At 32.5% G+C, this 13,464-nt stretch overlaps 1 protein-coding gene across 7 annotated transcripts; it reads left to right on the top strand.

The window, feature by feature from the left end:
- The first annotated feature begins 5,347 nt into the window (after positions 1-5,347).
- On the top strand, positions 5,348-12,587 carry LOC129870155 (probable galacturonosyltransferase 4). Of its 7 annotated transcripts, none has more exons than XM_055944782.1 (12): positions 5,348-5,445; positions 5,660-5,763; positions 5,988-6,140; positions 6,326-6,543; positions 6,638-6,672; positions 6,781-6,822; positions 6,922-7,048; positions 7,180-7,421; positions 9,586-9,854; positions 10,025-10,382; positions 10,605-11,177; positions 11,939-12,587. In XM_055944782.1, the coding sequence occupies exons 4-12, from the start codon at positions 6,432-6,434 to the stop codon at positions 12,224-12,226; spliced, it is 2,046 nt and encodes a 681-aa protein (XP_055800757.1). In that variant the 5' UTR covers positions 5,348-5,445; positions 5,660-5,763; positions 5,988-6,140; positions 6,326-6,431; the 3' UTR covers positions 12,227-12,587. The 7 variants fall into 7 exon arrangements, with proteins under 7 accessions (XP_055800757.1, XP_055800759.1, XP_055800761.1 ...); XM_055944784.1 differs by having other exon boundaries at positions 6,030-6,140; XM_055944786.1 differs by having other exon boundaries at positions 6,033-6,140.
- The last annotated feature ends 877 nt before the right edge of the window (positions 12,588-13,464 follow it).

Here is a 13,464-nt window from a genome sequence, read left to right on the forward strand (position 1 = left end):
ACGTAGCTTTGACCCAAACCTTATACGTATTAAGAAATCCACTTAAATCTATACAAATATCAAATTTCGAACTCCATTATTAGCACTTTAGGTCCTAGAATCCTAAACTGTCAAATTAAGTTTTGAATCTAACCTGTACCTCAAAATTAAAGTAGTATTGCCCAAACCTTATATAAATATCCAAGATTCCATTCATTAACCGAAGTGGGACATTCCCCACCCCCACACACATTTTTTTATCCGGAATTCCACTATCCAGTCTGGTGCGTGCACATTCATGGATCGGAGTGGAAGGGGGTATTTCGACCCCCGAAACTATCGGGGAGCCGTATCGGATCCGGCTCTGCTATCATGTCAAATTAGGTTGTTAACCTACTCGCACAATAAAAACTAGCTCAAACGAAAATATACACAGATCCCAAGATTTCATTCATTCATCGATATGAGGCATTTTATTTTTCACGAATCCCCTAAAATTAAAAGAAGACGAAGAATCCAAACAAAATTTCAAGTGCATAACAGAAAAACTGCATGCATTTTTGGCCTTTGCAAATGTGGCGTAAATTACGGTTTCAAGTTTCAACTTTTTTTTTTTTTAATCTTTCTGTTTCATTTTTAAAAAATTAAATTAAATCCTCTCAAAATATGTATGGACCTGTTAATAGAGCAATTTAAGGAAAGAAAAGTTAGAAAAAATAAATATATATGATTAGTCACGGGGAAAATGTCAGATAACAAATTAAAACTTTTTTTTGCGTATTTTATGGAGCTTTCGATCCAGAATTTTTGATTAAAAAGTGTTATGTGTGAGATTTCTTCATCATCATAACTTATCATATCCATTTCTGTTTTTACACGAAAAATCATCAAAATTCTATCTTGAATATCTAAATCTATATTTTCATCGAACAAATGGAGAACAATAGAAAGAGAGGAAGAGAAACGTTGAATACGACTAACAACAGGAAGAAACACCACGTCATGATGATGATGATGATGAATGAAAATGATGATTTTGATCAAATTAGATACAAATGGGATAATACAAAGGATTTTATGCGAATAGAGGAATGTCATCAGAACGATGAGTCAGGTACAAGTGAAGGTGCAGGTGCAGGCGCAGGAGCAGGAGTTTTCGACTTTCCATGGATTAAAGAAAGTACAGACGTAAACTTTAAAGAAGAAATTGACGAATGTTTGGATGGTACATTCTCCATCCCCACCACTTCCTCCTACAATTATTACGACGATCGCGAAATTGACATCGACACTATTACTATTACTACTACTCCATTAATTTTATCTGATAACACGTTGTTTGATCAGAAGAAGTTGCTATTGGAATTAGACATTGATCTTGATTTCAACCTCGATCTTGATCTAATTGATCAATTCTTCACTGACAATTCGTTGAACATTGATACTATAGAGTCGTCTCGTGACGATGATCATCTGAAAGTGAATACAATTGATGATCAGCAATTAAAAATCAAAGTGAACGACGATCAAAAACTTGTCGAACCCAAGGATGGAAGTTAATTAATTGGGGGCAGTAAAGGTTAGTGACGAGGCTATGACCATTGAATAACTTTCTTCGGCTTGAGTTGAGATTAGAAGTATGAAATGTATCTGCATCATTATTGTCTTCAAATAAAATCTTTTCTACGATAGCTAATATCATAAATAGTGTACAATAATACAAAAATCAATACACCAAGAAGTTCTGAAACTCAAATTCCAATTATAGAATCCTTGAAAAAAATGTAATATAATAGTTAGATCCTTAATCTAAGGTTTTTGTTTCATAAATTTGTTTAAGAAGTGTACAAACTTGTGTTTCTTTGGGGCTATTATTTCTGTGTGGCTATTATTATATATTATTACTATAATATAATACTCTTAATAACAAAAATCCATTCATTTCATTCTACGTGACCCTATTTATTTAGGGATGGAGGTTAAAAAGTCAAAAAAAAATTGTGATGTGTTAAGTCAAATATATGTAAAATATTAAAATTGTCTTTTTAAATGAGTGATGACGAATGTTATACATCTTTTTTTATTTTAAATGTGTGATAGCAAAGGTCTCAATATAATAATAATAGTTAACAAATCGTATCGTATTTGCCCTTGTCATTAGTGAAATTCCATTGCGAAATAAGTAGACTCCATGATTCAAATTATTCGAGAAAAATGTCCAAAATTATTTCTTTAATATTTAATTATAATTAAAATTATCTAAATGTAGAAAGCGTATTAGGGTCAAAGATAAAAACAAAACTTGTAACTGGTGATATGGATAATATTAGATTAAGAAAAATTTAACATAAGGTAAATTGGTAAAGTTAACTTTAATTTATATGAATTATCGTGAGATAATTGAGATTCCTTTATTCTTAATCACAAATCTCAAATTTAAGTCCTGAATATAGAAAAATGTTGGGAGCGCAAGAGTCTTTATAATAGATTTTTTTCCAATATAAATATCAAATACCGGAAAAAAAATTAATGTTACTTAATTTCAAATAAGAACAAGTAAATTTGATCAATCTTTTTCTTATTTTATTGTGGATATCTCTTCTTTATTAAGCAATTTATTGTCCACCAATATTTTGGAATATGATTGCAGCATTTTATTGTTGAAGCAAGTTATCCAAAAACACGTATACTACACTCCAAAAAAAATATATATACATTCATTCAATGATTGAACTTATAATAAAATATGAATCACGATATAGACCTTTGATCATGAAAATCAAAATATATTTTTTTGTGAAATTTTTTAATTAGATTAGGAGTTAAAATTATGCTTGGTCATTTTTTTACACGAATTTTTTGAAATTTGAATGTAAAATTTGCCTACAAGCCTCAACATTATCTAATCGAAAATAGAATCATAATATTTATTATTAATTAAAATAATCAAGGCCTCAAATTTTTTGACTCCTAAAGTAAAATTTTGGTAGCCTTCCCTTGAGCCACCTCTAATTGATTTTTCTTGAATTTCGAGTTCTTAAATTAGTTATATTGAATTTGATTATAGAATTGTAAAAATTGTGGGGGTGAACATAGTCAATATGAAAATCAGAATTATGTTATTGTTTATAGTTTTTAAAACTAATTTATGAAAAAACAATTAAGAATATCCTGATGTTATTATATTTTTATAAGTAAAAAAACATAATCTTGTTTCATATTTATCCACCAGTATGTAGTTAAAACTAATGTAAATATTGTCCAAACACAATGGTCATTTGACTATAGGTTCAAATGGAAATAACAACTAGGCGTTAGAGTTTCAAACAAGTTGGATTCGTCTATAAGAAGAATAAGAAAATAAATAAATATAATCTTGAATAATAGATCTTATAAAAATCACTCCTACACCATTTGAAATTACTTTTGTATAAAAATAAAAATATAGCTTTTTATCTTTATTTATTAAAAAAATTACTCCATAAAATTTTTATCCTTTCTTTTGTTTCTTATTCAGTGTCTGATACTTGTATTAGAGCTCGATTAATCTGAATTCACCCTATGTAAAACTCATTCATGAAAATGTTTTTTAGCAAAGATTTTTTCACACCTCAAAAATTGAAACCGAGACATTTGATTAACGAAAGAGCAACCTTATTTACTCCACCGTGAATTCGTATAGGGCCTGTTTGGAAAGCCACAATGTAATTGAGATTTGGTATAATTGGGTGTAATTACACTCTTTGACACGTTTGGTAGATAAAGTAATTACTTGGTAAGAGAGGAATTGAGTGTAATTGAAGGGGAGTAATTACACTTTCCAGTTCACAAGGGAGGATAAGGAATTGATGTAATTATATGAAACTTTTTAAAAATTTTCTTTTATTTATATCTATATTTTTTCATTTGCATTTATTTTTTTATTTCTATAAATGTTTTTAAAATTATTTATTATTCTAATATTTTCATATAATACATTTTTTATTTTTTATTATTTATATATCATTTCTTTCTCATTCTCAACCTTTACTTTTTCACGTGATTTCTTGCAATTTATCATATTATTTATTTATCTATTATTCTATTTTTTATTTGCATAATTTTGTTAGTATTCTAAATTTTAAATTAAAGTAGAATTTATTATTAAATAAGATCATAGACTTACGTTTTCCTTTTTCTTTAAATCATAGTTATGTACATTGTGTTAAAATTTGATATAAGAGTATTATGTTAATTTTTTTTTGTTTTGAATTTAGAATTTATGTCATATTTTCAATTTCATTTATTTTATTAGCATTGACTTAATATTTTACATTGCAAACCATTTATTTTTTAGTTAAACTTGATAGATTAATTTTTTGTCAAATGTTTTAATATTTTTATGACATTATATTTATAATATTAACATTTTTGTCAAACATACATTTTCTGATGTTCATAAAATCTTATATTTTTAATTTTTTTGATTAAATTAATTAAATTATACTAATTTAAAAAATATAAATAAATTATTTTTTTAATATTAGTTAAGAACATATGTTTATTAATTAATATATATCTTAAATATTTAATTTAATATCATTTATAAAGGCCCTTATTTGTTTAATATAAATTTTAAGTTTAGATAATTAACTTTTATTTTTAAAATTTGATATAACCTTATAATTACACTTGTGCAACTAAATAATATAATTATAATTATATTATGGCAAATAAACATATCATCATAATTACTATGCTATATAATTACTAAACTGATAATTAGACTAATTGAAATTATCAAGTGGTTTTCAAATAGACCCATAATAAATGAAGAAATGAGCAAAGGCTCAACAAAGACAACCGTGCTTATAATAATGTTGTGGGGTTGGCAACAACTTGGCATCACATATTCATCCACACAAATTCATTTCCTCTTTAAAACATATTTTATTTCATTTTTATTTTTCTTAGAGTACTATTTCCTTTATTATCAATTTATATGAATTTATTTAATTAGATATAACATTTAATAAAGATAAAAAAAACTCTTAAAATCATCCAATTTAGTTGATGATCTATTTGGAATATTACTTAGATTAAACAATTTCGTGACATATCATTATAAAAATGATATTTCTATTCACTATTCACTATTAAACTCACTTCAATTAAACAATTCTGATTTTCCTATCATTATTCTAACGATGATAATTAGAAGACAATTATAAATTTATATTTATTATTTATTGTAATTTTAGTCAATCTTTATACATAGATTTTTGCTGCAATGATATTTTTTTAAATAAAATTAATTAAATTATTTTAAAACTTTTAAGAATAAAAATTATTAATTTTTTAATTTTTCATTTCTATTCGGATCCTATTTGCTCTTACCGACACCTTATCTTTCTCTTCCTTGTTTCTCTCTCTTTCTTTTGCATTCACTATAGCCAAATTCTTGCTTTTTTGAAGGCTGAATTCATGGTATGTTCAATCTCCTCCTCTCTTTACTTCGACCCTTTTTCTATATTTTTGTTTTTAACTGAAAAAATCATCATTTGGGTTCAGTTACAGTGGTGTAGTATAGTGTTTTAACCAATACATTCTATACAAATTTATAGATTTAGTAAGGAAATTGAGTTTTTCTTTCGTTTTCGACAAGTGGGTGTTGTTCAGTTTCTTGTATTTTTTTGGTTAGGCTCAATTGAGTATTGATTTGGTATTGATAGTTGTGCTGATGGAGATCTGAGTTTTGCTGCTAATAAGCTGAGATAAGGAACGAATTTGCTAGTCACTGTTTTGGTATGTTCAGTTCCTCTTCTGTTTACTTAGACCATTTTTCTATGTGGGGTTTCTTTTTTTGTTATTCTTAGTTGCAAAATCGCCAATGTGGGTTCAGTTTCAGGGGAGGAGTATAATCCTTTAACTGATACATTTTACTTTTTTTATTGATTTATTAAGGAAATTGAGTTTTTCCTGTGTTTTCCCAAGTGTGTGTTGTTCAGTTTCTTGTATTTGTTCGTTAGGTTCAATTGAGTATTGGTTTGGTATTGGTATTTGTGCTGAAGGAGATCTGAGTTTTGCTGCTAATAAGCTAAGAAGGAAGGAATTAAAGGGGGTGTAGAGATGAAGATGAAACTGAGAAGCCGTTTTTGTTCTTGTTGCTAGTCACTGTCGTGGTATGTTCACTTTCTCTTCTCTTTACTTCGACTATTTTTTTCATTTGAGGTTCAATTTTTATCCTTACCTGCAATTTGGGTTCATTCCCAGTGGTGGAGTATACTACTTTAGTCATACATTCTACAACAATTTATAGATTTATTAGTGGAATTGAGTTTTTCATCTCCTTTACTTTTGTCATTAGGTTCAGCTGAGTATCGATTTGGTATTGATATTTGTGCTGAAGGAGATCTGAGGTTTTGCTGTTAATAGGCTGAGAAAGGAAATAAAGGGGGTATAGACGTATAGTGATGAAGATGAAACTGAGGAAGCCAGTTTTGTTCTTGTTGCTAGTGACTGTTCTCGCCCCTATAGTCCTTTACACTGACACTCTTGGGACTTATTTTAATTCTCCTTCTTCATGTAAGTTCCTTAATTTATTCTCTGTTTCTTAAAATGGGAATAGCCCATCAAGGATAATGTTTGATGTATTGGAATTCTGTGATTGTTTCTGCAGCAAGGACTGAGTTCATTGAAGATCTGTCCACCTTTGTAAGTTGGATTTTGGTTTTGTCCACTTCATTGTTTCGTGTCTTTTATATGTTTATTAAAGCATGAACATGGAATATTTTGTTCACAATTTCTGATTCCATGATGTAGACTTTTGGTGGTGACGTCCGACCTCTAAATGTGCTGCCTCAGGTATCAATCGTAATTCTAATCTGAGGATTTGTGTTTCCTTTTAGATTGAGCTGCATTTACTCACAGTTCTTAACTTTCAATGTCTACTTATACTGATAGGAGTCATCCACATCTCTCAAAGAACCACGGGGTGATGTATATTCTGAAAATTCAAGCCATTCCCTTTCCAATGCCTCGGACACTTTAAGCAGCGAGGATGCTCGGAAAACAAGACAACTAACTGAAGGTTTTTGTTCATTTATGTCTATCTATATTTCGAAATTAGATGTCTGGAATGCTTGAAGAAAGCTTGATCAAGTTTCATATTGCTTCTATTGTTTTTGAACTGACTATCTAGAACATGTCATCTTCATTCAGCAGAATCAATGAAGCATCAAACTGCCACTGGAAGCAGCAATGATGGAGTAGAAGTGGCTACGAATGGAAGTCACATAAGTCAGGTGACAGATAACTTGCATGAACCGCAGAAAACAGACAAAACTTCACCGAAACTTGTGTCAGCGGGGAAAAATGAAAGCAGAGTAATGGAAACCAGCTCAAAGAAAAAGACGAGTCCAACAGATTCTAACCACACCTTGGATTCCACATCCACGAAAAATGTAATTACCTTACATATTTTCTGCTTTTGCATGACTTATCTGAATTTCCATTCTGCAGATATTTGAATGTTTTGTCGTATTTGTTGTTCTTTGTCTCAAACTGTTTAGTTATCCTACATCGATTGAGGGATGTGGATTCGGTCTTTGATAATTTCTCACCTCATGAGCTAGTATTTGGAGTTGAGTTAGGCCCAAGGTCCACTTCTTTGCATGGTATCAGTGTCAGACTCATCCCACTTTTTGTTTACCTGATGTTGGGGCGCCGTATTATGTTGTCCACACTCTAGTTGACAAGCCTGGACGTGCAGGGGGTATTAAGTTGTCCCACATCTGTTGTGATTGTGGATGTGAATTTTGTCTCCTTAGAGCTTTTGGGGTTGAATTAGGTCTGATCCTTATTTCTTTACACAAACATTCATATGTTGACATTGTGATATCGTACTAGTTTTCTTTACTGTCTTAATCTGAGGATCGATCTACAAGGTGCACTTTGGCCATTTTCTTGGGTGGTCATAGAATTTTTTTTTTGTTCTTGGTCTTCCACATGTCAACTTTTGGGCTCATAAATGCTTGTATCATGGGAATTTCTGCATATCTTCTTTTGCTTTTTCAGTACTATGTGAAATGCTGGGAAGATATAAAGATGATTTTCTCATCACCGTGGATTTACACTCGTGATCTATCTCGGAACTTAACATATTAACCCTGTTTATCATTGAGTTAAAGGATAGTATATAGAATGGGGTTCTGCGGTGCATGTCATTTGCAGTAATATTATGTTAATTTCCGGAACTAGTAATGGAGCCAATCAAAAGTTGGAATTATAGAGAAGCACTATAGAGCATAACACTCTTAAGATTAGTTATTTGTAGAATTATGACTAAATCTGAGTTGTTCAAATTTTGCAAGTTTGTACTCCATTGGACAAATGACAGTGAAATTAGACGGGAGTGTTGTGCTTAGATATTGATAGATTCAGATGCAACACATTGAATTAAAGTTGGATAGTCCATATAAAAGAAGTAAAATAAGATGGCTAAAATAGAGGAATCCTCGTGGAGTGTTATGCTTAAGAAAGTGAAAACAAGTTGTATTGAACAGTTGCGAGACCAATAATATTATATAGGAGTGAAGTTGGGCTGTTAAAGACCAATATATCTATCTTTCCCAATAAATGCACGAGATGAATGGCGTAAAAATGCATGTTAAGAAAAATGTGTTGTCACTTATCATACAACATTTTATAAGATTAGATATGATCAGATCCGATAGATGGTGCTAATAGGTAATAAAATGTGACAAGGTTGTCTTTGATGTATTCTACTAGACTTCCGTATGCACCTGCGCAGGTGCCAAAATATGAAATGTAATAAAAGAGAACGAGGTAAACTTAGAGTCACATACATAAAAGAAAGTTACTTCAGAAGTTCTAAGATCTCTTGGTCAATGCAGACTTGACTAAGAATAGAAAAACAAAATAAAAGAAAAAGGATCCACGTAGGTCATACCAATTTAGTTGGATTGAAAGTTGCTGTTATTATACTTACATTAAGTTTGGTGGTTGTCGCGGTGTTGTCAAAGGCGAAAAGCACAGAAGATCTTCTAAGGCTTTTGGTACAAAGTACAGTTAAAGCATGAGCTTTAATAAGGGAAGGCTCGATGGAAGCAAGTATGAATGTACTAGGAAAAAAATAAACTATAGACAATCAGCATTTATAAATACAAACATTTATGACTACAATGAGGTGAATTTTTTATTTTTTTTTGAAACTGAGTTCAAAAGATTATTTTAAGTTAAAAACCAACATAAATTTTGATTTAGATGTAAAATTGGAGATGCTTTTATTCTGGTTTGAGAATCGGATGTCTATATGGGATAAGTATGAGATTTGGATTATTAGTAATTTGCCAGACAAATTATTTAGTGGTGGAATACAATAGAGTTAAATAGGGAAGATTAGATGCACAGAATCATATAGCTGATCCTACTAATTTAATTTGTGATTGTGTGACAAGGGATGATCTACTATATTCTGTAAAAAATTGTATGGTTCTGGTGGACTGCACATATTGTTTGACCTGCAATAATTATCTCGGAATCCAGAGATAAAAAATTGACCCTTATACATGAATTGAACTTGCTTATTTTTGGAATGGTTTCTAGGAAATAAGACATGATCAAAACACTGTTAAAACCAGTGGTGGAGTTGCTGGAGAGACAGCAAGGGGCAAAGATGAAGACCGGAATGCACAAATTGTCCCCTCTGATGCCCGTGTTCGCCAGCTCAAGGATCAGCTCATTAGGGCGAAGGTCTACCTTTCACTCTCAGCAACACGAAATAATCCCCACTTCATTAGAGAACTTCGCTTGCGGATGAAGGAAGTACTGCGAGCACTTGGTGAGGCCACTAAGGATTCTGATCTGTCAAGAAGGTAGGTCTTATTTTTGACAATTAGGTTCATCTTATTCCTGTCAAAGTGGCTTTGAGATGGTCTTGAGTCCTGCCTTCCCCAGTGATTTTGCCATCTCATTGCATAGTGTCTACTAGCTCGATCCATGTTATTGATTTATCTTCCAATACAAATATGATTTCTTTATATAGTGCCAATGAGAAGTTGAAGGCAATGGAGCAAACATTGGCAAAAGGGAAGCAAATTCAAGATGATTGTGCTACTATTGTAAAGAAGCTTCGTGCCATGCTTCACTCTGCAGAAGAGCAGCTCCGTGTCCACAAGAAGCAAACATTGTATTTAACACACTTAACTGCTAAGACACTTCCAAAGGGTCTTCATTGTCTTCCTTTGCGCCTTTCAACAGAGTATTTCAAGTTAAATTCTTCCCAACAGCATTTTCCACATCAAGAGAATTTAGAAAATCCCAAGCTATACCATTATGCACTCTTCTCAGACAACATATTAGCCGCTGCTGTCGTCATAAACTCAACTGTTTCCCATGCAAAGGTAAATGATCTATTGTCAGAAACCCCTCTTGTATATTGAAGTTGCATCTGGCTCAAAAATTCACTTTATCCTTTCCAACTCTTTTCCTATATGATTATGGAGAAAAATGCGCATCTGCATATTTAGGTTTATAATACCTCCATCTCTGTCTCTTCAGGGACATCCAATAAATTTGGAATATATCATCCTTTTATTTATAACTTTTTCTGCATGTGGTGGCAGGATCCTTCAAAGCACGTTTTCCATATAGTGACTGACAGGCTTAATTTTGCTGCAATGAGGATGTGGTTTTTGGCAAATCCACCACAATATGCTACAGTAGATGTTCAAAATGTCGAGGAATTCACGTGGCTAAATTCAAGTTACAGTCCAGTTCTGAAGCAATTGAATTCTCAGTCCATGATTGATTATTACTTCAGATCTCGTGCAGATTCTGATCCAAATGTGAAGTTTAGGAATCCAAAGTACCTTTCAATCATGAATCACTTACGCTTTTACTTGCCGGAGATCTTCCCAAAGCTGGATAAGGTTCTCTTCTTGGATGATGATATTGTTGTGCAAAAGGATCTTAGTGGCCTTTGGTCGCTTGATCTTAAGGGTAAGGTGATTGGTGTGGTTGAGACCTGTGGAGAAAGCTTTCATCGGTTTGACCGCTACCTCAACTTCTCAAATCCTCTGATCTCCAAAAATTTTGATCCTCGTGCTTGTGGTTGGGCATTTGGAATGAACATCATTGATTTAAATGAGTGGAGGCGGCAAAACATCACAGAGGTGTATCACTCATGGCAAAATCTGGTATGAAATAAATTCTTCACTTATTTATGGCTGGATTAGCATGTTCATTTAGCCACGTGTACATAATTTCACATGCTTTGCTTGGTCATGAAAGTGATAGCCTGGAGCAACATGGTCAATATTTCGTTAAGTATCATATCAGTTCCTCCCTCGGGGCAATTTCTCTTTTCCCAGTAAAAGGTCACATTCACATTTAAGCTTTGTCCACCCCAACCAAACACACACACAAAAAATGGACTATGCTCACATTCAAGATATTTTTGATTGAGGTGATTACTGAGCCATCATAATTGGTTTGGTTACATTGGTGTGTACTAAGCTATACAGTAATAAAATGGGTACTATGTTTAAACTGACTGAAAGTTGAGGATAGCTAAATTTTTTGGCATCGGCCAATGCTATGAACTAATAACAGCTGGGCAGGTTACATCTCAGTCTAGATTATAAAGTGAAATTCTGGCCGATCTTCCAGAGGATTAAGAACTGCCATGTGTCCTTTTTTTAAAATCAAGGAAAAGATTTCATTAATAATAATAAGGCCAACTTGGCCGTATACAAGAACTGCCATGTGTCCTTTCCTGTCCTGCTGCTCCAATGTTCCTCTAGTTAGGCTCGACAGTGATGTTGTAGCCTCACTAAGTTTGGGATGTCTGAATAAACATGACTTGTCATGTCAATCTGGTTTTGTTCCTAAAAATACACCATCAATTTTCATGCATAATAAAGTTGTTAAGATAAGTCATGAAATTTTATCTGCACAGAATCATGAAAGACTACTTTGGAAGTTGGGGACCCTACCACCTGGTTTGATAACCTTTTGGAAGCGCACATATGCCCTCGACCGATCATGGCATGTCCTTGGGCTTGGCTACAATCCAAATGTTAGCCAGAAGGACATTCAACGAGCAGCAGTCATACATTACAATGGAAACTTGAAACCATGGCTTGAAATAAGCATACCCAAGTTCCGAGACTACTGGTCAAAATTTGTTGACTATGATCAGGTATTTTTGCGAGAGTGTAATATCAACAAATTGGGTGGTTCATGAAGTGTTCTCTGCACATATTTCTCCTAATTCCTGAAATACAGCGAGCATTTGTTTAGTTTACAGGTCTGTTCTTCCTAATAAGTGTATGATTTTGTTCTTTTTCTCTAAGTCAGGGAGTTATTCAGGTATATATACATATATGTTGAGTGGAGTATTAGAGTGAACATCCAGTATTACATTTATTCTTGACATCCATTGTTGGATGACAGCATGGGTCCAGATTTGTTGTAAATGATTAACTGTAGCTCTCCCTTTGAATTTCACTGTTGTTCTTTTTTGGATTGTTGTATATTAATGGCTGCCACTCTCGAGGGCAGCCATGGATTTTCCATTACTCAGTTTATCACACTAATGTCTTCAATGGTGGTTCTTTTTGAATTCTAGTAAAAAGCATTGCAAGTATGTTGTTTTCATACTATAGTTGTCCCTTTCTTAATTTTCAATTTCATCCTTCACAACTGTTGGTAGTCATGTGGCTGTACCGATTTTATTTTTTCTTTGATCCTTGTGATTATGGACCACTCGTTGCAACTATGTGATTGTTGATATGTAGATATTCGATTAAACACAGTGAGTGCCTTGTATATTTGCATTTTGAATGTAAGGAGTGGGGAAAAGCTTGTGCTAAGCATTTTTTGCATGGACTAACTGAGAGGGGGGGGGGGGGCTTTGGTAGCTGGTAGGTATAGACTAATAAAGTGCGCGGAAAAGGGGAAAATGGGAAATCACCTTGCTAGATTGCTCTTGGCTAGGTAAATGTTGTAGTCGACATCTCCATGAAAGATGCAGCATTCAGGATAACATTGGAAGTGTAGTATACACTCATCGTAGTTTAGTTTTGTACATCTATTATTTCGTAACCATTGCAACGAGGTATGCAATGTGGCTAAAAGACTGAAATTTGTAGTTGCTGCTATTTGATATTTGTTACTTGTAGTCAAAGGCGTATACATGATTTAAACTTGATGAGTTCAATCTTTAAGGTTCTGAACTCGTTTGTACATTGAAATTATTATGACTTCAGATTTTAAGCTGTCAACTGGATATTACTTTCTTCATTTTTCTTCCCTGTTTTTATCACCAGACAAGTCATTTTCAGCTTGAAATGGAGTTTAGTATTGTGTTCTTTTATGCAGGAGAGTCTCATTTCTCATTAATCTGACTACTAAATAGTTTTAACCCTCCCAATTATCATATGCTTGTGATTTGGAGAGTTGAAGTACCAGTCAAGGGGTTAT

The sequence above is a fragment of the Solanum dulcamara genome, chromosome 10 (assembly GCF_947179165.1).
Source record: "Solanum dulcamara chromosome 10, daSolDulc1.2, whole genome shotgun sequence".
Lineage (NCBI taxonomy): Eukaryota > Viridiplantae > Streptophyta > Magnoliopsida > Solanales > Solanaceae > Solanum > Solanum dulcamara.

Coding starts and splice junctions, on each gene's coding strand:
- LOC129870155 (XM_055944782.1), top strand. CDS start 6,432: ATGAAGATGAAACTGAGGAAGCCAGTTTTGTTCTTGTTGCTAGTGACT. Junction 9,855..10,024: donor GATTCTGATCTGTCAAGAAG/GTAGGTCTTATT, acceptor TTCTTTATATAG/TGCCAATGAGAAGTTGAAGG. Junction 11,178..11,938: donor ATCACTCATGGCAAAATCTG/GTATGAAATAAA, acceptor TTATCTGCACAG/AATCATGAAAGACTACTTTG.